We start from the raw sequence: 26,607 nt of genomic DNA on the forward strand, positions 1-26,607 counted from the left end.
CATAAGGCAAGGACGGAATGAGTCCATTTGGAATTTCCTGAAGCACTTCGATGAAGTGGCCATCGAGATCGAAAATCTAGACGATGTGCACTCTGGAGCGGCATCACACACCAAAGACTCTTGGAAGTTCTCTTGAAGGACAAACCCAAGATGTACGGGATGTTGTTACGCAAGTGCCAGAAGCAGGCTAACGTATATGAAGTGATTAAAGCTCAGGTGAAAGATGATCGAGATAGAAGACCCGATTGGGACATAGAGAAGAATCCCCGAATGACAGAAATCAAAGATCAAAGAGTCAATGGAAACGTGATCAAAGGCGGGAAAGTTATACTCCCCTTAATGCTAAGCCATCAGAGATCTTGATAAACATTCGGGACAAGAAATCTTTGAAGTGGCCCGGAAAACTGCACTCTCTTCCAGAGGATCAGGATATGACAAAATACTATCGCTTCCATAAAGATTATGGACATCACACAGACAATTGTCGAATCTTGAAATCAGAGATCGAGAAGTTGATCCAGGAAGGCAAACTTGGCCGATATATGCAGAGACCTGGGAAGCCTCGTGAAAGATCACCCGAACCAAAGAAGAGAGCCCGATCGCCCAGCTCGACTGGCGTAGCTAAAAAAGCTAATAAAGGAAAAGAAAAAGAAGACCGAGAGGAGTCACCAGTCTATGTTATAATGGGTGGCCCGACTACGGAGTCAATTAGGAAAGCAAAGCAAAAAGCGAGGTTCGTGGAGGCTGTGCATCTACCAAAAAAAAGGCCAAATCCAGTGTGCCCAGAGCCCATAACATTCGCAGATGAGGACCTGAGCGGAGTCATAGCGCCGCACGATGATACAATCATCATCAAAGTCAAAATTGCAAATCGGGAGGTTCATCGGGTACTGGTTGATACAGGATCATTAGTTGATCTGATATCTTATGAGGCTTTTAAAAGACTCAAGATAGTTGACGATCTATCGACCCCTTCATCAACTCCTCTTTATGGTTTTGCAGGATCTTCGGCGATAGCGGAAGGAACGATCCATTTGGATCTAAAGATCGGGAAGTCACCCCGAGACACGCTGGTTCGGGTCAACTTCATGGTCGTGAAAGATTTATCAGCATACAATGTGATCTTGGGACGACCAATGCTCAATGCACTTGAGGCAGTTATGTCTCCCCGACACATGAAATTAAAGTTCCCAACCGATGCAGGGGTTGGTGAATGCAGTTCCGATCAATCTACCTCCCGACAATGCTATGTTAAACTTGAAGGAAAAGCGGAGGTCAAAAAGTTTGGGAAGTGCATTGACCATTGAAGTTCGTGATGATCGGGAAGAAGAGAATATGCAAAGAGCGGAGCCAGTAGAGAAACTGGAGAGAATTCAACTCAACCAGTCACTACTCGATCGGGGGACGTTCATTGGATCAGAGCAACTAGATGAATTCAAGCAGGAATTGAAAAAGTTCTTGTGTGACAATGCTGATATCTTTGCATGGTCTGCAAGTGACATGCCCGGGATAGACAGGCGGGTAGCAAAACATAAGCTTTGGATCCAGAAAGATGCCACCCCGGTCATTCAAAGGAGAAGAAATTTTGCAATAGAAAAACATGAGGCCATCAAAATAGAAGTTGAAAAACTTGAGAAATTAGGCTTCATTAAACCAATCGAATGCCCGACTTGGTTGGCCAATGTAGTAATGGTCAAAAAGGCGAACGGGAAGTGGAGAATGTGTACTGATTACACGGATCTGAACAAAAAAAAAATTTTTTCCCAAGTTTGCCTGAAGGACTGTTATTGTCACACCCCACCCGTCGGTCTCGGTTACCCGCCCGACAACCCGTGGGTGCGATCCTTCACAAGATCCAAGGTTTTAGTCTATCAACAATATTTAAGACAAATACAGATAATCATGAGCAAGAATACTCAATAACTGAATTAAATGAATTACAGAAGCCCAAAATGCTCCAATAACAAAGGAAAGAAAATAAAGAATAATGAATAAATCAAAAATGAGGGCAGCGGAATAAAAGTATTTAAATCAGTTTCTTTCCAGTTTGTTTCTCTAACTCAATGAACTTAGATTCCAGTTTAATAAGGTGAGGGGTTCTCCAATTCTTCTCCAGTCTCAGTGCGAACTGCCTGACCACCTTTCGCCTCTGACCATCAACCGGTGCGATAAGCGCACTCCATGCACCCGCAGAACTCCCGCACATGCTATTTCCATCTCCCTTTGGCGGTGCCACATCTTCTTCAAACGGGATGGTTCCTTCATAGGGAACCAGCCCATCTTCGAATACAAATCCTTCTTACGTATAGGCTAAAAACATACAAAGAATAAAGGAATGAGTTCTAAAGAACTCGATAAGAAACAATCATATATCTCATCCATCATCCAAAAATGCCATGATACAACGAGTAATATGAATGAATGCAAAACATGAATGATGCTATGATTTCTAACTATGCAAGTCTCTAATAGTGACATGCTTTAAGATAAACACCAGCCCTCCTCTGGGTAAGTCTCATCACTACGATCCGGCAAGGACTGGTTACCTCTGTAGGGATCCGGGGAAAAAGGGAAAGTCCACACTGGCTCACAAACCATGGTTAGGGGTTAAGTCCACACTCTCTCACCACGACCATTGGTAATGAGTATTGGCGCATGTCTGGGTTTCTAATCCAATGCAAGGTCATAATGGTTACATGTCTACATGAAGTCCAGATACATCCCCTATGGCACCGACCAACTCGGTTCAGTATCCTTCGCAACCTAGGAGTAAGAATCCTCACGGACTGGCTACCTCTGTTGGACTCTACTCCTTAACCCTATGGTCATCCACATATCATTGGGGCGGATGCTCTCATGATTCCTCCCGACACCGGTCCGGTCCTTGGACATCCATGAGCCCAACCCAAACATATGCAACCCTACCATTTCATGACCAACGGTGGACCACCAAGTCACATCACTTGTCATCACGGGTCACTCGGTTTCAATTCCCCTACCGAAAGGGTAGTAGCATGTGGGGTACCTAGCCATGCAATCTATACTCATCCTAACAATGTCATCAATTAATCATGATAGTCTTTGAAGGCATCAGCAGGCACGTGTCCCATTCCACGACCTCCCTGATAACATCAGCCAAGATATCCCAAAAGGAATACCCCAACTATCATAATCATATACCAACTACCACCATCTCATAACAATCACAAACCATAAAGTAAATATGAAATCAAAGTAAACAGCAGTAGTATAACAGAATTATATATGAAACTACAGCAGTTTATATTGGTACAGATTAAGAATAACAATTAATAAATCAACATGCTTTGAAGTATACATAAATAGATAAGATAGATTGTCCTTACTTGCATATAAGCTGAAACGTCAGTAAAATGGAATCCAGTAACTATTAGTAGACTTTTCTTTTAAACGGTAATCACCTAAACACGGGGTTATTAGAATATATAAGTCACATAAACCAATTTGAATCAAAACCGAAATCTATTTGGTCACTTTGTTTACCGGCCGGTCGCTTGTGCCGGTCGCTTAGGTTAGCGACCGCCACTAGTGACCGCCCAAAAACATGATGAGTTTCAATCCGAAACTCGGGCTTCGATTACTCGATTTCAATCCGGTTTTCGAGTAATCTCATCCTAAGTCTCGAATTAAACACTCCCTAAGCCAAAAGGGTAAGAGAAAACAATCCACTATCATCAGTAGATTACCCCTAACCCTCTCCTTGATTGGATTTACCATCTCACGGAAGTAGGGTTCCATTTACGGTTATTCCATCTCAAGTAGATTAAAAAGAGGTAAAGAATAACCAAGGGGTAATCACAGGTGACGAGGAAAAAGGGTAAAACCAAACTAACGGAGATAAGAGAGTAGAGAACGAAGGGTTAGTTCAATACCTCACACCAGAAAGCCAGAGAAGAAGAGAACTGATCTTCCAAGCCACTGTCAGTACTCCAGAGACTCTTTCGGATCTTCCCCGCAGCCGTCTAAACTCCCAAATAAGAAATAACGAATAAAGTAATCGTTAATGAGACGGAGGTTGCCTTTTATAGAAGTCTGGGGGCAAAATAGGGCAAAATCCCGAAAACAGACCGGGCGGTCGCTTAGGTTAAGCAACCGCCACTAGTAACCGCCCCCATGTAATTTGCCATACAAGGGTGCTTTTACTAGGGGGTTGATACCCAAGGGCAACCTAGCCCTAAATAAGAGATGGGGGAGATCTTACCTTCATTCCGGACATCTCTGAACGACACCTGACTTCCAGAATTTCCCACTCCAGCCAAGGCAGGCTTTTCAGATAAAGGATCCAGATCCATGGGTCCTGGGTATGGATCATGGGCTTCAATCCGGATACTCCACAAGTTCACCCGACTAGACCTTCGGGTTCTCGGACCTGGAATACGGATCTCGGGTTAGAAATACGGGGGGTATTACATTATCCTCTCCTGAGGATTGATCTCTTAATTGACGCAACTGCTGGACATGAAGTTCTTAGCTTTATGGATGCTTACTCGGGGTATAATCAAATCTTGATGAGTCGGGAGGATGAAAAGCATACATCCTTCATGACTGATCGGAAATGTTACTACTACTGAGTAATGTCATTCGGGTTGAAGAACGCGGGGGCTACTTATCAAAGGGCTGTCAACAAAATTTTCCAAAACCAGATCAGGAGAAATATGGAGGTGTATGTTGATGACATGCTTGTGAAGAGTCTTGTTTGGGCCAAACACTTGCCAGACCTTGAAGAAACTTTTGACATTTTGAGAGCTTATCAAATGCGTTTGAATCCAAAGAAGTGTGCTTTTGGAGTTTCCTCCAGGAAGTTCCTCGGTTTCATGGTTTCTTCAAAGGGGAATCGAAGCTAACCCGGAGAAGATCCAAGCACTAATCGGAATGCAATCGCCCGTTATTGTAAAAGAAATCCAATGCTTGACAGGAAGGGTGGCGGTGCTAAATTGGTTCATATCTTGAGTAGGGGAGAAATGCAATTCTCTTTTCAAAGCATTAAAGGCTACACCAAGCTTGGGAGGAATCACTTGGACAGAAGAATGCCAACAGGCATTTGAACAATTGAAAGCATCACTCGGGACAACACCTGTCTTAGCCCGACCAGTAACCGGGGAGCCCCTAACTACTTTATCTTGCAATTTCACCAACTGCAGTAAGTGTTGTATTGGTAAAGGGAGAGACAATCCAGAACCCGGTGTACTATGTGAGTTATGCACTTATTGATGCTGAGACAAGGTACCCGGACATCGATAAACAAGCTCTAGCTCTTTTGGTGGCTTCACGGAAGCTAAGGCCTTATTTTCAGGCACACCCAATAATAGTCCCGACCAACTTCCCACTCAAGAAAATTCTCCAAAGACCTGATGTAGCTGGAAGGATGGTTGGGTGGGCAGTGGAGCTTAGTGAATACCAGATCGAGTTCAAACCAAGAACAGCCATAAAAGCTCAAGTTTTGGCTGATTTTATTGTGGAAAGCAGCCTACCACAAAATGGAAATCAAGGAGTAATTGCCGAGACATCAGACTTATGGATTTTACATGTTGATGGCTCGAGTAGCGTTTCTGGCTTGGAAGCAGGGCTAACACTCAAAAGTCCCAAGAATTTCACAGTCAGCTACGCATTAAGATTCAACTTCCCGGCCTCAAATAATGAAGCCGAATACGAGGCTGTTATAGCAGGCTTGAGAGTTGCCTGAGCACTCATAATACGAGAGTTAGAAGTGAGAAGGGACTCCCAACTCATTGTGAATCAAATAAGGGGGGGAATATAATGCGAAAGATGAAAGAATGGCCAAATACTTGGCCAAGGTAGAGCAACCTCAAACACTTTTTGACTGAGTATCATTCCATCAAATACCCAGAAAAGAGAATGAACGGGCAAATGAACTATCTCAGCTATCTTTAGCCAACTACAAGAACCTGGACTCGGCAGTCTATATTGAAGAGTTAGATTTCCCGAGTACACAAAAAATAGAAGTTTTTGAGATCACTAGCAATCCCGACTAGACCACACCTTTGGTAGCTTACCTAAAGGAAAACAGTCTCCCAATTGATTCAAAGGAAGCAAAGAAAATAAATAATCAAGCTGCCCAATTCACCATCATAGATGAACAGCTATACAGAAGATCCTTCACCGAACCACTATTAAGGTGTGTTGGCCCTTCTCGAGCCAGCTATGCTTTAGCAGAAATCCACGAAGGAATTTGCGGCGCACACATGGGTGGAAAAGCTTTGGCACAAAAAGTATTACGTTCAGGTATATACTGGCCAACTATACAAAAAGATGCTATTGAATATGTTCGCAAATGTGAACAATGTCAAAAGCATGCCAATGTTCCAAAAGTACTTGCAGTGCCCATGATGTCCGTCTCCAGCCCGACCCCTTTTGCAATGTGGGGGATGGACCTGATCGGGAAATTATCGAAGGCTTCAAGAAACCGGGAGTATCTTGTGGTCACCATAGATTACTTTACAAAATGGGTCGAGGTGAAACCGTTAGCTTCCATTACAGAGAAGCAAATGGAGAAGCTTTTTGAGGAAAAAGTTATCTACATATTCGGGATACCTTGAATCCTCGTGACAGATAATGGAAAACAGTTTGAAGGAGTAGGATTCAAAGCTTTCTGTAAAAGATATCACATTGAGCATCGATTTGCCTCAGTTGCTTACCCCCAAAGCAACGGACGGGTTGAGGTCACCAATAGGACACTATTAGACAGGATAAAAAGGAGATTGGAAGATAGTCGGGCATTGTGGGTCGAGGAACTCCCGAGTGTACTATGGTCATACATGACAACTACCCGAACCCCGACTGGAGAAACACCATTTTGCCTTGCATGTGGAACCGAAGCCCTGGCTCCCGTGGAAGTATTAGCTGGGTCATTCCGATACAATACCTTCGTTGAGAAGAAAAATGATCAAGGCCTAAGGGAAAACTTGGAACTCCTATAGGAAACTCGAGAAAAGGCCCAGCAAAGAAATCAGTTGTACCAGAAAAGAATGGCTCAACATTACAACTCCCAGGTTAAAAGCTGAAGGTACAGATCAAGAGATCTGGTTCTAAGAAGAACTGGGGCTTCCAACCCAAAGAACCAAGGAAAGCTAACTCCAACATGGGAGGGGCCTTATATCGTTGACAAAGAAACAAAACCGGGAGCATACCGACTGAAAGACTCAGGAACTGGAAAACCGATTGATCGGTCATGGAACTCCACTAATTTGAGAAAGTTCTATCAGTAGTTTTGTATGATCTGGGGCCTTCCCAGTCATCTTTGCACCTTTGTTAAGGACTTGCACCTTTTTAAGGCTAAATTGATTTGGGGCCTTCCCGGTCATATTGCACCTTTATTAAGGACTTGCACTTTTTTAAGGCTAAATTGATTCGGGGCCTTCCCGGTCATATTTGCACCTTTATTAAGGACTTGCACATTTTTAAGGCTAAATTGATTCGGGGCCTTCCCGGTCATATTTGCACCTTTGTTAAGGACTTGCACTTTTTTAAGGCTAAATTGATTCGGGGCCTTTCCAGTCATATTTGCACCTTTGTTAAGGACTTGCACTTTTTTAAGGCTAAATTAATTCGGGGCCTTCCCGGTCATATTTGCACCTTTGTTAAGGACTTGCACTTTTTTAAGACTAAAGTTAATTCGGGTCCTTCCCAGTCATATTTGCACCTTTGTTAAGGACTTGCACTTTTTAAGACTAAAATTGATTCGGGTCCTTCCCGGTCATGCACCTTTGTTAAGGATTCATACTTCTTTTATCCCGGACAAGTTAAAAAGACGATAGTTGCAAAACACTTAGTAAAATTTCATTCAAGATAAGCTCTTAAATAAGAAAAGTTACTTGTCGAGAACAAAGAACTACATATCACATAATAGTTAATCTTGAGAGAAAGATAAAACACTTGGTTACATGACTCGGACCCATTAAGATTAGGAGTCAGGAAAGACAAATACACCGAACAGCTTAACTTCCTTGCTATCCCACACGTTGTAAACAACGATCGGGATAGGGGACTTATGATATGGAAGTTTCCTACCTAACCGGGTCAGACCTGGTCGGGGCTCCACATATCCTCAGTCGGGATAATAACCGACTGGCGTGATCAGGAGCGATGTACGCCTGAGTAATATAGCAACCATTCTCGATGAGGAAGGTCAACTCCGTCACTGATCGAGCGGGACCAACAACATGGAGGCATGATCTCAGGAGAAACAACAGCCTTCGTCGGGTAGACTTACCAAATACATAAAAAGTAACACTTACATCATAAGAAGAAGGACATACCCCTCCGGTAAGCATCCAATACATTCTGAGCATAGTCTTGTGTAATCCTTGCACGAGACCTTAATCTGTTCACTGTCTGACTCAGTCATCAGAGGCGGTTGCCCGGTACTCTAGCCGGCTCGCGTCTAACCCTTTTTGCAGGACTCATCATCTTCGGCTTGAAGGGGGCTCAGTCGAGAGCAGCATCAATATAACTGTTACGCATCAGAAACCAAGATTTTCTAAGAGTGAGACTACCTAGGAATTGCTCTTGGGGTTGGAAAAATGTCCTAGCAAGGAGGGACTTACTTACTTCTGTTGGGACTAGGAAGGAAAATGGGTAATGGCATTGATACACTCATCTATCTTGACCCCTGGATTCCCTCCCTTCCTTACAAAGGTATAGTGAGTCCTCCCCTCCCCAATGGACCCACTTATGTTAATGAGCTCATAAATTGGAATGATAATTCATGAAACAAGCCCTTATTGGATTCCCTTTTTCTCCCACTAAAAGTTGAGGAGATTATGGTGTTACCTATTCTATCAAGGAGGGACTTACTTACTTCTGTTGGGACTGGGAAGGAAAATGGGTAATGGCACTGATACACTCGTCTATCTTGACCCCTGGATTCCCTCCCTTCCTTACAAAGGTATAGTGAGTCCTCCCCTCCCCAATGGACCCACTTATGTTAATGAGCTCATAAATTGGAATGATAATTCATGAAACAAGCCCTTATTGGATTCCCTTTTTCTCCCACTAAAAGTTGAGGAGATTATGGTGTTACCTATTCTATCACAGTCTAACCCTAACTCTTGATATTGGACAATGCAAGTACAAGGCAAATTCATAGTGAGGTCAACTTATTTCTGATGCATTTCATAGGTTCCTACTACTAGTTCTATGGCCTCCTCATCTTATCCATCAACAATTGGAAGGAGATCTCAAACATTCCTAATCTTCCAAAAATCACAAACACTTTATCTAGAGAGCTGCTAGTGAGGCCATTCTCACAACGGTCTCTATTAACCCACACTAACCAGTCCATATAAGAGTTTTAGTAACCGTATATTACCCATATCAAACCAATAAGAAATCAAATCAAAGTATAACACAATCGATAAAGCCTATCTTATGTGGAATATTTAATTAATATTCTAACAGTCCATTGGAGCTTCTAGCCAAGTTGGGCGTGGAAGTCACTACATTGAAGAAGGTGATACCTCTGGGGCTTATGTTGTTTTGCATTCTTTTCAATTATACTATTCTTCGGGACACCAAAGATGTGCTGGTTGTCACTGCCAAGGGGAAAAATTGGGGATTAGAGTCGGTCAGAATTAGAGGTTTTGGTTTGTAAATTTGGAAAATATTAAACCTTAGAAAATAGAACGAAAAGATGATAGTTATAAATAAGCCCCTGCTATTTTAATTGCATCCCTCCGATTATATTTTGTAGACATCGCAAAATCTGGGCCATTGGCAGCTGCTGTTATAAATAAAAATCGCCTGACACGCCCACCCATTTGCCGTTTACAAAATTATATATATAAATAAATATACCAAACAAATGTGTCGGATAATATAAACGTATTAGGCAGAATCATGGGAGGTTTTGGGTTTTAGAGCAGAGCGAGCTGATAACGCGAAAGTTTCGACCCTTACAGTCCGATACACTGGCGCTCTGATTTGCCCTTACAGAGAATGGAAGCAGTTCAGTTGCAGACCTTGTTCTCGTTTTCCTCCAATATAAGGTATCCAGACCCTTGGTTGAGTTCTCTGTGATTGTCTCTCTTGCCATTTCTTTATACTTAAATTCAGAGCTAATTATGGTTTGTAGTCCAGTTTGGTGCTTGAATATGTTATTGTTTGGATTTCTAATTGTGATATTCGAACTCGTTAGTAGCTGTTTTGTGCTATTTCTTTTTTCTTTTCAGGCGAATGTTTTGCATTATTCCTCGTTTGGCTGTAGTGCATTGTTTTGTGTTTTGACTTTGAGACTTCGTATGGGGTTTATTTCTCGTGCTTTCTGTGCATTATTACCATACAATTTGTGGTTTTTTTTTAATTTATGCAGCTTGTTTCAGTCAGTTCTACGCAGAATTCTTATATTAATTCGTTTTCTTTGTTTTGCAAGTATATCTCTTCTTCTGAAATTCTCTGTTTGCTTAATGTGTATTTTCCCCCCGGGTAATGAGCTTAATGTGTTATGACTAGTTGGTTCTTCCTCTTCTTGCTTTTGGTCGAACACAGAAGGGCTGTTAAGTATTAGAATCATCCACTCTGATTTGAGAAAATCCCAAATCGCAGAGAGGGGTAACCACCCTCAGAACACCCCATCTTCCTCTGCTTGCTGACCCATCTTTTCTTGAAAGTTTGTAACTGGATGTCAAACTTAATTTTACGTTGTTATTGCATGTAAGTATGATAGCATCGAAAGGTGTTTCATTTGATATAGCCAGATTTCGATTCCCTTGATTAACTTACCTAATTGTTAATTGCATATGATGATTTAGTAAATTGAATCAAGAAAAACCTAATCTAAAACCCTGATCTAGCCATTCGGTCATCACATGAGATTACCCTAAACCGAAGCAAGAAGAAGAAGACAAGAAGACGAGAAGAGAAGAAGACGAGAAGACGAGAAGGTTTGATGACGGAGTTCGGCATTAGATGCCTACATCTCCGGGATTCAAGACTGAACCCAATCCACTATATATGTAACAGATTATAGAAAATAGGGAAAAATGGAAAGGTAAAGAAGTCACCGAATATGCAACAATATTGGCTCAAGTCAGTGTCGAGTGTTCCTCTCTTCTTGCCGATCAAAAAACCCTCAATCACCTTTGCAGAAGATCACCACCATCGTATCCTCGCAGCAAAGAACTGAATTGAAGAAACGCCAAGAACAAACAGAGAAATAACTCAGAATAGGCATGGACATCACCAATCACCCATCGAGTCCTCTTCTCCCTTCGCTGAACACATCCTGGTCACAACGCCTTGGGATCGTCCAAGAACAAGCTCAAATGGAGAAGAACAAGAGAGGAAAAACAGAACACCATCGCCATAGCTCAAACCCCAAATCACAGATCAAAACCCTCGACTCTGTTTGCATACGTGAATGAAAAATAAACCAGCCCAACTATGCCTTATACAAACACATGAACCAGTTGGTTCAATAACAAACCAACTAAATACATGAAATACCCAGATTACCCTAACAATCATCTTTCCCATTAACCTTTAGATAACTAGCTTTCCATTTTCTGTAGAGTTTTCTTGAGTGCTTGTATTCTAATTTGGGGGAATTTTCCAGTATTTGTGGCAAGATTTTAATATATTCTTTTAATTTGAATTCCCAGTCAGGCTAAGGCACATGATTTCTGTTCTAGCCCAAAGATTAAAGTCCATCGAAGGATGGATGTGATTTGTCTTGGCATGTTGGCCCCAAGAAAGTTTATGCAGAGGAGGAAGAAAGTGGAGGTCTTCAAAGACGCAGCTGATGAAGCAGATCAGAAGAACTGGAGAAGATTGATGACTGAAATTGATGAGGCAGGGTCAGCTGTATCCATCCTCAGAAATCATAGGCCCAAGAACCAGGGTCTCCCTAGAGACCTTGTTTTGGGTACCTTGGTGAGATTCAAGCAGCTTAAAAAATGGAACCTTGTCAGTGAGGTATGGTGGGGAACCTTTTCTCAGCTCCTACAAGCTATTGCTGACCATTACCCCCCTTTGTATCAAAGTACTGTAAGATGTATAATTTGCTTCATGTGTAGCCCTAGTAGTTTTTGGTAAGAATAAGCATGCTCCAATTTGGCCAATACAGTGAATTATAACTTGTTTCATTTGGGTAACGGTAATATCCCTGAATTTTACTTAAGAGTATTTTGGTTATATACTTCATGTTATAACCAGTTAGTATAGTATATAGTTACATATGTTATATTGGCTTGATTCATCTAATTTAATAAGGTTATATCATAATAATTATTATTAGCATTCCTTTAAGAAAAAGTTAAATTAAGAAGAAGTAGAATAAAAAAAGCAAATGAATAGAAGTACGAATAAAATGTCATTTGTTATTATCATAGATATCTATTATAAATCAGCTTATTGGATATTTGTTTAAGTTAATTAATACTTTGATTCTTATATTAATGTTATTGATAAAATCGTTACTAACATTTCATTCATATGTCTTGTTTTATTATGTTAATAGATAGTGGAATTGATCTCTTACTAATAGAGATTCAAAAGAGAAAAAAAGAGTTCTTTTATATTTATATTGTTTCTCTTAAATTAGATAGATCTCATAGATTAGTCATTTCATTTTTATTGTTCATTTGTGTTTATGGTGTATTGGATTGTTTATGATACTGCAATATTATCGCTCTGAATTCATCTTACAGACAAGTGAATATCTCGCATTATGTAAATATGTATACAAGTTTGAAACAATTTGTTCTATTTTAATCTAGATTGCATTATATCATTTCTCATATATATATATATATATATATATATATATATAACATGATGCTTTATGAATTTCATATTTGATGTTATGATGCATTGTGGAAACAAATATATGAAGTTCTGTGTATTATGGTCCAATAATGAATCGGATGGGCTGATAACGTTGTGTAACACGCACTGTCCATGTTACGGCATGAAATATGGTTATTGAACCCAAAGAAATTGATGAAATTAACATTAAGGACCAATATGTATGTTAAGGCTGTGTAACATGCACATGCCAGGTAAGGCATGGGGCATTGTATTGCGTTCAAATTCATAAAAGAATAAAACTAACATTAAGGAGTAATATGTGTGTCAAGGCTATGTAACATGTGCGTGCCATGGAATGGTTTGTGGCAGCGTATTGTGTCTAGATAAAATAAAATAACAAAATTTTGCATTAATATTATTGTTCATACTTTCTGCATATAATTGTATCTTTTGTATTATCTTAAGACGTTGTTTCAAACTTGTATGATATGTTGTTGGATTTGGTTTTGCCAAGTTTGTTGGAAGTTGCCTCTAATATTTATCCCTAGATGATGAGTGTAGAGAGCATGATGTTGAGGGATTGGGTTGTGAGATGGAGGAAACCCGACCTAATGATGAACCTCACTCATTTATTATTTGTTAAGGCTTTAGAAAATATTTCTTATTTACTTTCAAATGATTATGTAGTCACTTATTGAATGTTTTTTATTTGAGAATGTGTAAAAAAATTTATTCATTTTGGACATTCTAGAATAACGAAGATGTTTCAGTGTATTAGAAAAGAAAAAAGACTTCCACTAATTAATACTTTGTATAATTTGGGATTAATATTATGAATTTTAACTGATCCATTTTGTCTCGACCATTTCACTACTTTAAGTGAAACTGATCCTAGGACCGAATAACAACCTTATTTTCCATATTGGAAGGTGGGGTAACGAAAGTCAATTACTTTATCGTTTTAACTGCCCACTTGAGAGCAAAAATTTGGATGGCATTGGAAGTAGTTTTCCAATCTGAAGACAAGTCAATGCGTTAGATGTTTATGGAAGCCAGATTATGCAAAACTCTAAAGATTTTGGAGAAAATCTAAACATTTGTGAGGTTGGACTTTGTAGAATGGTCCTGGTTGATTTTGATGGTTTTGTACACATGCGAATGCTAGGTTTTTATCTGCCTTTGATACTCATTACTTCCATAGTAATTTAGAAATTTTTGTTGCTCATTTTTTTTTTTATTTCTTTTCTAGATTCTTGAATGGCTCAGGACTCAGCACTGGTGGGAATTCAATGTTATGGATTTCTTGATGCTTTTGACAGCTTATGGAAAGCTAGGAGATTTCAACAGAGCTGAGAGACTTTTAGGCTACATGAATAAGAAGGGTTATCCGCCAAGCGTAATATCACACACTGCTCTGATGGAAGCATATGGAAGAGGAGGACAACATAGTAAGGCAGAAGCTATATTTCGAAGGATGCAATCTTCAGGACCTGAACCTTCAGCATTGACTTATCAAATCATACTTAAAATTTTTGTTGAGGTGAAACATTGGATCACCATTCTTTGTTGTTTATTAAAATCAAATTTATTCATCTAAATCTCTTTAATTTCATAAAAAGTTTGAAGCCTTTCAGCTATTAGCATTCAATACATCTTGATAATATATGACAACCTTGAATGAGTTGGATCTTCTTGGTTATCATATTATATTAAAACCATGTTGTTGTTGTTGAAGACCAATTTTGCCAAGGCAGAATATTAAGTACGCCCCCGATCACCAAAAAGCAACAAAGACCAAGTTGGTGGTGGGTTGTGTTTCAGAGCTTCAAAATGACTGGTTGTGGGCCCTAAGCTGACAAGGGGTGTTTCTGGATGTTATTGTGTTTTTAGGCTAGGTTCTTCTTGTTTCGTTATACATGCATCTCATTTGTTTGAAACTGGGGTAGAATATTTAGGACTGTAAACTGATTCTTCTTCCTTCCTCATAGTGAAACCATTGCCGTGCTCATGTTGCCTTTGGGTGTAGCATGTAAAATCTTGTTTTGTGCATGTGTGCCTTTCTCTACTTCATGTTTCCTCTGTGTGCCTTGCTAAGGCTTGTGCCATTCTAAGCATCCATTATCCAAAAGGCAGACTTGTCTAAAGTTAGACTCCACTTTTGAGGTTAAAGAGTTCTCATATGTAGGTTGAGTGGCAATCAATGGTGTAGTTGTTATTTGTTAGCTGTCGCCAAATGTCAAAGCATCCATGCAGATTTCTAGGTGTCTAGGTGACTGTGACCTTAGTATGGGGTGCATTCAACTGGTTTCATTGGTATCAGACCAGGTTTTGGCACTTATTTGTTTCAAATATCTTAAGTATATGGTTTTTATTTTTTGTTTTTATTTTAAATAGAATTGATAAATAAACAAATGCACATTCAAATCCAATCAAAAGTAGTTAAAAAAATATCAAATTCTAGAAGGATAAAAAGTCAGTCGCTTGGTTGATAAACAAAACCTAGATTTTTGGCAACAGATGAAGCATTCAACTTTCTAATGCTCTGGTTTTTCTCGAATCTATAAATTTCATGTCTTAAATATGTCAATAATTTCAAAAAACCAAAATAGTGATTTTGATAGGATATACTTGTACCAAATGAGGCATCACCAGAACATAATTCATTCAATCCAAATAAGCTTTAATCAATCTTACCTTCAATTTTAATTGGATTTAACCAATCTTATCATTCTTCAAAACCTGGTTTTCTGGTCTTCCTAATAGAAAAAGTCTCATGTAAAAACAAAATCATTTTTTTGGATGAATAAAACAAAACCATTTGATCAGTCAAACTTCCAAGAAAGAAAGAATTGATCAAGAGCAGTTTAATTACTTATTGATAAGATCATATTGTCTAAGAACATAAAACAAATGTTATGACTAGGTATACGTGGACAATAACAACTTCCAAGAATTCATTGTCTCAAACTTCGATAGAGGTGGTCAGCAAGGTGGTGTTTGGGATGAAAGACTCAAAGACACTCAGGCTGGATGGACTAGGTTTTTTAAGCATCTAAGGAACTTGTGGGGAAGGAGCTTAAGGGCAGCATGTCAGCATGTGGTTCTTTCAGGAATCCTTCATGCCTTCTATTAGCCACTTTTATTACTCTTGTGGGTGTGTTTGCAGAGTACAGGCCTATAGCTTTGAGTGATCTGTTTAAGATTATTGCTAAAATCTTGATGGGCAGACTGCAGTAGGTGGTTGATGTGAACCAAGGAGGGAGGGGCCACTGTTATAGGGTTTATTGATGAATAGCAGACCCAACTAGGGTTTTAGAGCCTGTGATTATAGGGAATTAGGGTTTATACCATGCACATAGGGTTTTTAGGGTTTAGGGTCTGCTAGGGTTTCAAAAGGATCGAAGCTTAGGTTCAGTCAATATGGTTTTCATGTATATGGTTTATCAAATTAGGTCTGAATTCCGCACTTTGGACATGATTTGGAAAGCCATTTGCTTCGATGTCTCATCTAGACTTCAGTTTATCCCCCATCCCTCTGTTGATGATACCCCAAGGAACAGGCTCATTGTTGTCTCCTAGGGTCTAGGTTCTGCCTTCTGGCGTCCCTCTTGATGGCTGATTTACTCCCCCCCTCTCTCTTTTTCTCTCCTTTTATACATTCTTTCTTCTTCCCATTTAAGGTTATTTATTCATCAAAAAAAAAAAAAAAAATGATCTGAATTCTCAATTTCCTACAGATTTTGTTTTAGGTCAAGGGCTTGGGGTTGTGCATGAACTAGGGTTGACTTCTAGGGTTTGGGAGAGGTGGGGAATGTATGCTGCTGTAGTCAAAGGTTGGGGGTGGGGGGTGGGGCTGACGCTATTTCTAAAAAGAGTTAGGGTTTGGTATTAGGGAAAAGCAGGGTTTAAGGTTTTAGGGTTGGCGAAGATTCTGGAAGAATGTGTAGGGAAGAGAGAAGACAAAGAGGGCTGGGGGAGGCTCTAGGGTTGGAAATTGGGGTAGGGATTGATGCTTACTTGCTGCAGAGTGTACTAGGAGTGAAAAACAATGGCTGCTTGATGTAATTACAGGTTTTGGGTTATCTTTAGGATCTTCTAATTAAAGTTGCAGCAGCTAGTAAGGAGTCTTTGAATTTTCGGCTAGGGTTAAAAAGGGATTTCAAAGCCACTGGAGTTTAATTTCAGATCTGAAATTGATAAGGGAATTCAGAATTCTGACTTGAGATCTGGTCCTAGACTAATTCGGACTAGGTTTAGCGTTTCGGATGGGATGGTTGTGGACTTAGGGTTTGCTGGTTTGATAGTTTCAGACTTAAGGTCAAGGGTTTAGAAGACTTAGGGCAGATCTGAACAGTTGGGCTGAAGTAATTAGGTTTTCAGAAAATCTGGAAAAATCAGAAATTTTCTGCAACTTCAATGAAGAAAGATGAATTGCAGAAAAATTTCAAACTAGGGTTTCAGTATTGGAATGGAGAGGGGGTTGTGGGGAGGTGTTCCTAAGGTAATTGTGATTCTAGGGTTAGAATTTGGGAGTCTAAAGGTCAGGGAAACTATGGTTTTGGATGGAATAAAGAAATCTGAAAATCTGAAATTTCTGCAATCCAATGAAGAAGATGAATTGCATTTTTTTTTTTTAACTCATAGCTAGGGCTGAATTGGGGAAAATAAGAGTAGGACTGTATTCTAGGCTTAAGGGCGCCGAAAGGGAAGTAAAAGGGGTCCAATTGGGGCTGGGAATATGGGTTTCCTAATAGGGTTAGGATTGCATGCATGGGAAGAAAGAAGAAGGTTCCTAGGGCTTGGAAAGGGGCTGGAGTTGGAGGTTTTACTAGGGAAGGTACAGCAAGGGTCTGGGATGGTAGTAATCTAGGTCAAACATAGGGGAATTGGGACAGGGAAGCTATGGTTCCAGGGGGCAAGGATTCTAGGGTTTCAAATCAAGGGAAAGGGAAGGCGAAGGTTGCGGACAGGGGGGAATGGTTTGACTTACTTGTGGATTGTTGTTGAAGTGCTGGAACTGTACTTGAAGGTTATTGTTTGCTGGACTTTCTGAAAGCTTGTTTGAAGAAGAAAAAGAAAGTTGACTGTAGGAGATCCTCCTACCCAGCCGTAGGTCACCCTCCCAGGGATCCCACGACTTCTCAAGTTGAATTTTTTCAAACCCTATCCATTCATTCATTAATCCATTTTGAAACAAAAGACTCTTACTCGAAATAGCCAAGCAACCTAAACTTATTAAACTAGCCTAACAAATCAACTTGCAAACAAGGACCAACTTAGACTCAATAACTAAGATTCCCAACAAAATAAAATAGAAATAAAAATTCAGAATTTAAAGCAACCTAAGACTGCTTGAACTAGGGGCTAAAATAACTATTTTGCCCCTAGATTAGCTTCGCCCCTCACCCCCACCCCACCCCCTTGATTGGGCCTTCGTCAGAGTGGGCTTGGGCCTTTTTTATGCTCTTTTTGGGGGCGTCCAACCCTGGGTACATCACAGCTGCTCCTGGAATGCTTCAAATTAAACTGTTTAGACTCACTTAATGGCTGCTGCTGGGTTTCCTCTTAGAAATCCTACTTAATCTATTCAAACCTTCCTTGGCTATGAATTCTTTGCAATTTTTATTCAAAATTATCAAATCTGACTTGTTACATTCACTGGCTTTGAATTTATAGCCAAAAGAAAAGTAACTTCAATACCTAGGGAGTCCTATTTGAAATAAACTTACTAAAAAGACGCCTACTCTAAAATCTAAATTGGACTCCAACTCAAACTAGACTTAGCAACTTCTAACTACAACTGAATTCAAATAAACAAATTAATTGTAAAAAGGACTGTACACTACTAGGTCTTTTACTATAAAGAGTCCTCTTCAAATTAAGACTCCCAGATGGACTAGGACTCTGTCATATCTTATCAAGGAGTGATCCGATCAGATCTGGAGTCCTGGTGAGCTTCTGATTCTTCTGAGACAAATCAACATGAGGTAGGGCACCTAGAAGATGATCAAAATGCCCTTTGCTGGTGCGGCTTCTCGGTGGGGTTGTGGGAAGAAGGCTGCTGCCTTAGGTCTTTTTGCAGCCTGTATTGGGGGGCGCCTGTGGTTGACATCAGGGGGTGGACCTAGTCAGTGCAAACCTGTCCCGTTCAAGAAGGGGAGATCAACTATAGACAACATTCTTGGATGCCATGACAATGTAAGTGGCATTGAGGAGAAAGCAGCCTCAACTTTGAGAGTTTTGGAGGTGGATGGAGACACAAGGGGTGGGGAAGTTGTAGAGGTTACTCAGGCTGGTGGCTATGAAAGAGGAGAGAGGAAAAGAGATGACAAGAGCAGGGAAGAGGAATGTTATAGAGGTGTTGGTGCCAAGTTGCAGAGGGCAGGGGTATTGAGGGGTAGGGGAGATGCAAAGGGCGGAAAATAGGAGCGATGGCATGGGTTAGATGTAAAGACAGTGGCTTTCCTGAAGGGAGAGGGAAGGAGATACGAAGGACAAGGAAGGGTGGAGAGGGGAATGTGCTACAAGAGTGGTGTGGCTGCATGATGAGATGCAAAGGGCAAGGTGACTAGTGGCCGACCGGGGGGAGGGGGAGGGTTCAGCTGAGATCTTCTTACAAGATTCTGTTGAGGTCAGTTTACGAATTTAACTTTTCATCTCTACTCACCACATGATTCAAAAGGGTATGTAAAAATACAGTGAAATCCACGATTGGGGTTGGGGGGAGTAATTATGACCTTGAAATTGTTGAAATTCCTATACTATTGTGGAAAGAGAGCTTCTCCATGCTATATATAAGGTAGTACCTTGAATAATAGAGAATAAAATGCATATCTGTAGTTTGCATTGATTTTGCTTCTGAGACGAGTCATTCCAATCTGCCTGCTGTGAAGGCATCTATTAGTTTATGCTTTGTTTTTGCCACACAGTACAGTGATTTGGCATCTCCGACTATTGTATATCAAGATATTGGTGTTGTTTGGTCACATGCTAGAGATTTCAGAACCTTGTTCAATCAATACTGTCTTGTATATTGTCATTCAACCCCGCGTATATCCATGCATACATATATTTTACTCAAACCATTATTATGCTCCTACATTAATTGATTAAGCTTTATATTGCCACTTGGGAAAGTGTGCTTAGGTTGAAACTTTTCATCTGAGCTGGGGATCTTGAGTTCTACGCTAAGCACCACATCGTTGGTATCAAAGAGCCACTTGGATTCCTTTCCACTCAGAAGCTTGGGAGCCTTTTGTAATATTTAGTTTTAATTGGAAAACCCAGTGTGTTCATAATACTTGAACAGCTTCCTCCTAGCTGCCTTTGTTCAGTCGTTTTGAGTTATCATTGTATCATAATGCTGCTGCACATTCTGGTGTTTAATGGCTTCAATATTAGTGCTAAAACGATGTGTCAGTGATATTAGTTGCTAAGATAGTCTGTTATCAGCTGTTTCCTATCTGATTTGTATTTGATTTTATTTGCGTTAATTATTCTCATAAATTCACTCAGATTCCTAATAATTTGATCTTATGGGATTTTCCTTAAAATGTTTATAATTTTAAAGTGTAGTCATTTGGATTATTGTGTCATTTATCTCATTTCACTGTCTTACCTGCCTGGAGCTGCTTAGCTGGGATGCTATCTCACTATATGAAGTGTTTACACTTTCACACAAATTATTTTTGAGTTTCCATATTACAGCCTCATGAAAGTTGATGTGGCAGTGCAGGGTGACAAATTTAGTGAAGCTGAAGCAGTTTTTGAAACCCTCTTGAATGATGAAATTTCACCTTTGAAACCAGACCAAAGAATGTACCATATGATGATTTACATGTATAGGAAGGCTGGAAGCTATGACAAAGCTCGTAAGATATTTGAAAAGATGATAGAGAGAGGCGTACCACAAACTACGGTTACTTATAACAGCCTAATGTCATTTGAAACAAATTATAAAGAGGTTTCAACCATCTATGACCAAGTATGTACTAAGATGAGTTTCTTTTCTTTAAAAGTTCTCATTTCATTTTGTTGCATTTTTAGGCAATTTACAAGCTATAGAGCTGGTTCCATATAGGTTCAAGTTTGGATGCATTTCAGAGTTTCTTATTTGGAATTTATGGCTTTTGATAGGATGTATTGAAAGCAATGGAAATTTTTATGTCAGAATTATTTAAAATGTGTCATCTTGAATGTTATCAGTATAGGATGTAAAACATTCTAGGTATGGCATATGGATTGTAAACATGTTAGCTTCAATATTTGACTAGGTATTTATTTGGAATTCAAACATTGTAGCATACATATTAATCAATTCTGGGATGTATTAGTGTACTTAGTAATCAATGTTGGACTAGGTTTGGCCATAAGGGATCTAAACATTTTGGTATACATATAAATCCATGGTGGACCCATAAAGTATGCGACACATGTTTATGGTAGATAGAGATCTGTGTTGTTTTGATTAATACTAGGATTTTTGCCCACCTATCTAAATACCACCTAGGGGTTGCAAGTGAGCAGGGCTGGTCCATCCCTGGGTTGGGATGAGGAAATCCTAGCTAGGCTCAGTCCTCTTGCTCAACTGAGCCCAGCTCTACCCTGGAAGCCTGAGAAAGGATTATTAGCTACTTATTTTAGCTTTGCTTATTATAGGTTAATATATAATTGGAATATATTTTCGTAATCCTATTTATTCTGTAGAATAGTAGAAAGGATCTTGAGAGAGGCCAGTACTGAATGTCTGACAAGGCAGACACCATTTCTTTTGTCTGTGAAGTGAAACCCCTTCCCTACTCTCTCCCTCTCTCTCCCCCCTCCCCTTCATGCCTCTTATCTTCTCTCCATTTTTTTTTTCTTATTTGTTTTGTTCCCACCAAGTGCTCTGTAGGTATCCTATTATAAATCAAGTGCTCAACTATGGTTGTTATAGAAACTACAGCACCTACCAATGATACTTACATGGAGGCCTGGCTGTGCTGAGGTAGGTTGGGGTAATCTAAACCCCAACTGAGCTATCTACTGAAAAGCATAGTCCAGAGCCTTAAGGCAAGCTTTTTCTTGGCAGGTCAAACCTGCATCCCTGTTATCAGCATTAATGCAGTCGCGTTACACAACTATCCCATGTGGATGCCTGTGCTTAAGTTTAGAAGATCCTTTACAAGGAGCAGTTAGCATTCCAATGAGACAAAATTGAGCTTCGGGTAGTTATTTTATAGGCTAGACCATTTTTCCTTGGATGTCATTATGATGGGCTTATGAACGTTGGGTAGTTATATTTTAGGCTGAACCTTTTTCCCCTGGATGTCAAATGGGCATAACCATAGGCCAATAATGTGGGAGCAAAGTTAGTAACAAATTAGTAATTAAGTGCAGTATTTGAGTTAGATCACGATGCTTGGTTACTTGTAAGACATCTGTGTTAAGCATATTTGCTTTTTAAGTCAGTATGAAAGAGCAATTAGGAGTAGGTCTCCATATTTGTCTTACAACTCCATCATTTGGAGATTAATTTATTTAAGAAATATGAGTAATGTTGACGAGTGCCAGAGCTTTTGAGAATCCCAGGTCTGATTTCTTCCTTATTCTTATTCTTATTGATTACAAGGGAAGTTTATGAAAATTCTGGTCTATTCTTCTTCTTTTTGCTTTTATGAGGTCATGTTTTAAGTTCTAACTACAATTCTGGTTTCAAAATCTGGTCTATCCAATTGAAACAAGAACTCTTACTACTACTATACTTATAGACCTCAGAATTTTGTACAAATTTTATAGAATCTAATTTCAAATTTATTTCACTGCTTTTGATAAATTCTGAATATGGTTTTGGATCTATTCTTTGTCCTGCCCATAGAATTCTGCCACTTTCCGATTCTCAGTACTCCATGTGTCTGAATCTGTCCATCAGATTGGGACATGTATTATTCATTGAATGGACTAATCTACCAGAATTTTATGCATATTAAGTCTGTTTTGATTTAGTTACTGAATTTTCTGTTAATCTTGTCCTTGATCCTATATGGTCCTGTTTCAAGCTAAACTTCCACTCAGGTGCCCGTGGCTCAGGATTAGTACTGCATGGAGCACTACCATAAGCATCCTATGGCCATTGGTATAGATGTTTTAGTACATTTATGCATCGATGACCTAATCTGAACATCACTTATGATAACTGTTTATCATTGGCATAATTTTAAGCTCATGTATGGACAGAGCATTGACGTAGTAAAGTAATGAAGAATGCAATAGTTATTTTATCTCGGACTTATATTTTTTGCCTTATAGACACTGGGTATTTTGCAGAGTTTTTTTCAGATAATATGAACTCATATATGTCTTCTTAAACTTGCCGTGTCTGGCTCTTCCTTCTTGTTAATGCATGAGATTCATCTCCCTGGCACCATTGGTCAAGAGGTTTCTTGAGGTATTTCTTATGGTGAAGGTAGAATCTGTGATATCTTTTACGAAGCCAATAGATTGAATGTAGAATTTAGATGGATGATTTATGTGAAAGCAGGATAGATGGAAGGCTCACTGTGTTTAGACCTTGGGGAGGAAAATACAATTAGAACCCAAAAGAAAAGTAAGTAGGATCAATCTATAATCATCTTTCACAAGAAACCTGACCAGGTTTAGGAGTCTATGGATTGGCATACAAACTTCAGAATTTGAATATTATTGGATTCTTTAACATATATTGAAATAGCTACTATGGAAAATCAAGTGTTAGATGGGGTCATTGAGTTGATTTACCTCTAAATTTGTTGCTTGACTATGAATCTCCAAACTGGAATTCATTTATTTATTGGTCAAACAAATTAATTCTTGCACATTTCCCAAGCAGAAGCTTCTCTGGTTGTCAAAGAAGGTGCCATAAAACTTAGCTTGTTGGACTTGCAGAAAAGCTATGAGCATGCCTGAGTTGCCCTCATGAAGTTTTAGAGTGGTTAAATTCATGATTTTTTTGGGGGTTTCTCCATGGTTTCTTTAATCTCTTTATCTTACTTTTATTTTACTATTATTAATTTTTAAGAATGTCAGATTCTTAAGAATGTTGCCTTTTGTTAGATGCAAAGAGCTGGTCTTCGACCTGATGTCGTGAGCTATTCTCTTCTCATTAATGCCTATGGAAAGGCTAGAAGAGAAGATGAAGCACTCGCAGTTTTTGAGGAGATGCTGGATGCTGGTGTTAGGTGTGTGGCTACTTTTTGCATTTTATAACTTGAATAGTCTGCCTGCCTGTATTTGACTCATAAGGATATCAAATTGGAGGAGTACCAACTTTCAAAATCAGCAGATGCATACTTTTGTATCATCAGGTTTAGGCTCTCTAAATTCTCTGTTACGGCCGTGCAGGCTTGTACACTATGGGTATATGCACTTCCCCCTATATTAATAAAATCTGTGGTTTTGTCTCTCCCTCCCTCTTCCTCTCCCCTACAAAAGAGAGAGAGCCTTCAGACTTGACCACCCAATGGCTGACTTGATCTCTCAATGGTTGACTTGGCCTACCATTTGACTACTGCAGCTGGAAAATATAGCTGAAAGCCTGAACCAGGCTGGAATATTTATTTTTTAATTGGTATCTTTTAAATCTGCATGTGATAATCTAGTGGCAGCATTTCCTCTGAATTCTATAAATTTGGGCACCCATAAGCTCATACAATTGAGTTGTGTTGTAAGCTTCTATGTTATAGACATCCATTCAAGTTATAAATTTTTTTCCAGTTGATACAGAATCATGCTTCAGTCACCATTCTAAATTCTTGTTGATTTAGTTTTTTTAACATTAAGTTGAACCAGAATATTGGGGTACCAGGGTCCTGTTTAAAGGTAGATTTTTGTTTTCTGATAGCTTTACGGATCTTTCTTTTATCTAGGTTTAGTTAATTGATTTTGGGACTTTTAGTATTTGTCTTCTAGAAATTGGTACTCTTAGATTTTGGACTAACTGTTAATTTGGATGTTATTAGTAGGAGGTCTATTTGAAAACCAATCTTCTGGAATATACTTTCACTACTTTGCATCGAAGTATTTGACTACCTATAGTCAAACAGCAGACTTTATATTGTTTGCTCAACTAATTTGCTGTTCTTCTGATTCCTAGCTGTAAGTCAATACACAGTCTACTTGTTAAGTTCTTAAGCATTGCATACTGTTAGTATCTCAATGCAAGGATTAACTCAGTTTCAGTTGGATGGACAGTTCTGGAGTGGTTTTCAACCAAATTGTTTGTGAATGTCCCCATTGATCTCTTCCAATTCCTTAGTGGATTGGAAAACCAAATGATCAAATATTGAATTTTAAAAATGCATTGAAAATGATGTTCTGTTTGAGAATGCTCTTACGGTCAATCTTCTGACAATTGTTTTGCATGGTTACTGTATCCTATTCATATTTTTCCTTTTACAGGCCTACTCGCAAAGTTTACAACATTCTGCTTGATGCATTTGCGATATCGGGAATGACCGAGGAAGCTCGGACGGTTTTTAAATGCATGAGAAGAGACAAGTAAAATTTCCCATCTAAGCTACATTTCTGTTTGTCAAATGTCTATTTGGCAAGGGCCTATAGTCAGGTTTTTGGTTCAAAATCTATTTACTTCTTTGAGTTAGTGAATTGTATTGAACGGGTATACCTTGTTGCCACTCGGTACACCAAATGGGCATCATTTGCACATTAATTCCATATATGTTGATTCTTTTGATGAATGGCGTCATTAGCATATCACTTCAGCTATACAATGGGCTAAGTTTTTATTTTCACTGCAGTAGAGACACTAAATCTTAGATACACATTTATGTATCACAATTCACAACCACAATGTTTATAGATGTGGTTTTTAATTTTTATGAAAGGTAGATCTCATATGTTTGAGTTTTTGCCCATCTCAATTAAAATTGTTAGCAAGCTAGTTCTGCGGAAGAGATCTTGTGGTTTCTTAACTGATCTCCTTGTTTGTCTTCCACAGATGCAATCCTGATCTTTGGTCTTATACAACAATGTTATCTGCTTATGTTAATGCTTCTGACATGGAGGGTGCTGAGAAGTTCTTCAGTAGATTGAAACAAGATGGATTTGAGCCAAATGTTGTGACTTATGGAGCACTGATAAAGGGATATGCAAAGATGAATAACCTAGAGAAGATGATGGAAAAATATGAAGAAATGCGGGTCCAGGGTATGGAGGCCAACCAGACAATATTCACTACAATCATGGATGCGCATGGTAAGAATCTAGATTTTGGAAGTGCTGTAATATGGTTCAAGGAAATGGGATCAAGAGGGTTCCCCCCTGATCAGAAAGCAAAGAATATCCTCCTCTCTTTGGCAAAAACGGCTGAAGAGAAACAGGAAGCTGATGAGCTTGTGGGCCTTGTGAGTCATGATCTAAATGATGGAACAACGGGTGGGTTCACTAGTTATGATAATGGTCATGATGATAATGATGATGATGATGATGATGAAGAAAACAACGATGGTGATGAGGATGATTATGAAAACAATTTTGTATCCTTCAAGGAAAAACAGTATGAACCATTTCTAGCTAACAGCAACTGTTCGCAGGACCCAGAAGGTTTCAATGCTGTTAAATGTTGATTATGTATGAATTCCTTGTATAATAATTATTGGAATGTGTCATGATTATCGAATCAAATCACTTCAATTTTTCGTAGAACAAAGCCAACATGTCGTGCAAGGATTCTGTGACAGGCTAGTATTGAGAGATGCTTAAATGAGACCTAATATTGCACAATGGATACGAGAAGAGGAAACTCTATTGATAATACCTCTCCCTCTCTCT

At 39.3% G+C, this 26,607-nt stretch overlaps 1 protein-coding gene across 1 annotated transcript; it reads left to right on the top strand.

The window, feature by feature from the left end:
• The first annotated feature begins 9,882 nt into the window (after nucleotides 1-9,882).
• Nucleotides 9,883-26,572, top strand: LOC149005373 (Tetratricopeptide repeat (TPR)-like superfamily protein). Its single transcript, XM_089168321.1, has 7 exons — nucleotides 9,883-10,043; nucleotides 11,655-11,967; nucleotides 14,051-14,341; nucleotides 20,537-20,785; nucleotides 23,872-23,996; nucleotides 25,216-25,314; nucleotides 25,775-26,572. The coding sequence occupies exons 1-7, from the start codon at nucleotides 9,994-9,996 to the stop codon at nucleotides 26,400-26,402; spliced, it is 1,755 nt and encodes a 584-aa protein (XP_089024447.1). The 5' UTR covers nucleotides 9,883-9,993; the 3' UTR covers nucleotides 26,403-26,572.
• Nucleotides 26,573-26,607: the final 35 nt, after the last annotated feature.

Source organism: Hakea prostrata, chromosome 9 (genome assembly GCF_041222555.1).
Source record: "Hakea prostrata isolate BN-2017 chromosome 9, UWA_Hpros_2, whole genome shotgun sequence".
Taxonomy (NCBI): domain Eukaryota; kingdom Viridiplantae; phylum Streptophyta; class Magnoliopsida; order Proteales; family Proteaceae; genus Hakea; species Hakea prostrata.

Bases quoted from the DNA above. Each gene is read 5' to 3' on its own strand.
- LOC149005373 (XM_089168321.1), top strand. From the start codon at position 9,994: ATGGAAGCAGTTCAGTTGCAGACCTTGTTCTCGTTTTCCTCCAATATA. The intron at 10,044-11,654 runs GTATCCAGACCC...TTGAATTCCCAG, and splicing joins TCGTTTTCCTCCAATATAAG to TCAGGCTAAGGCACATGATT. The intron at 11,968-14,050 runs GTATGGTGGGGA...TTTCTTTTCTAG, and splicing joins AATGGAACCTTGTCAGTGAG to ATTCTTGAATGGCTCAGGAC.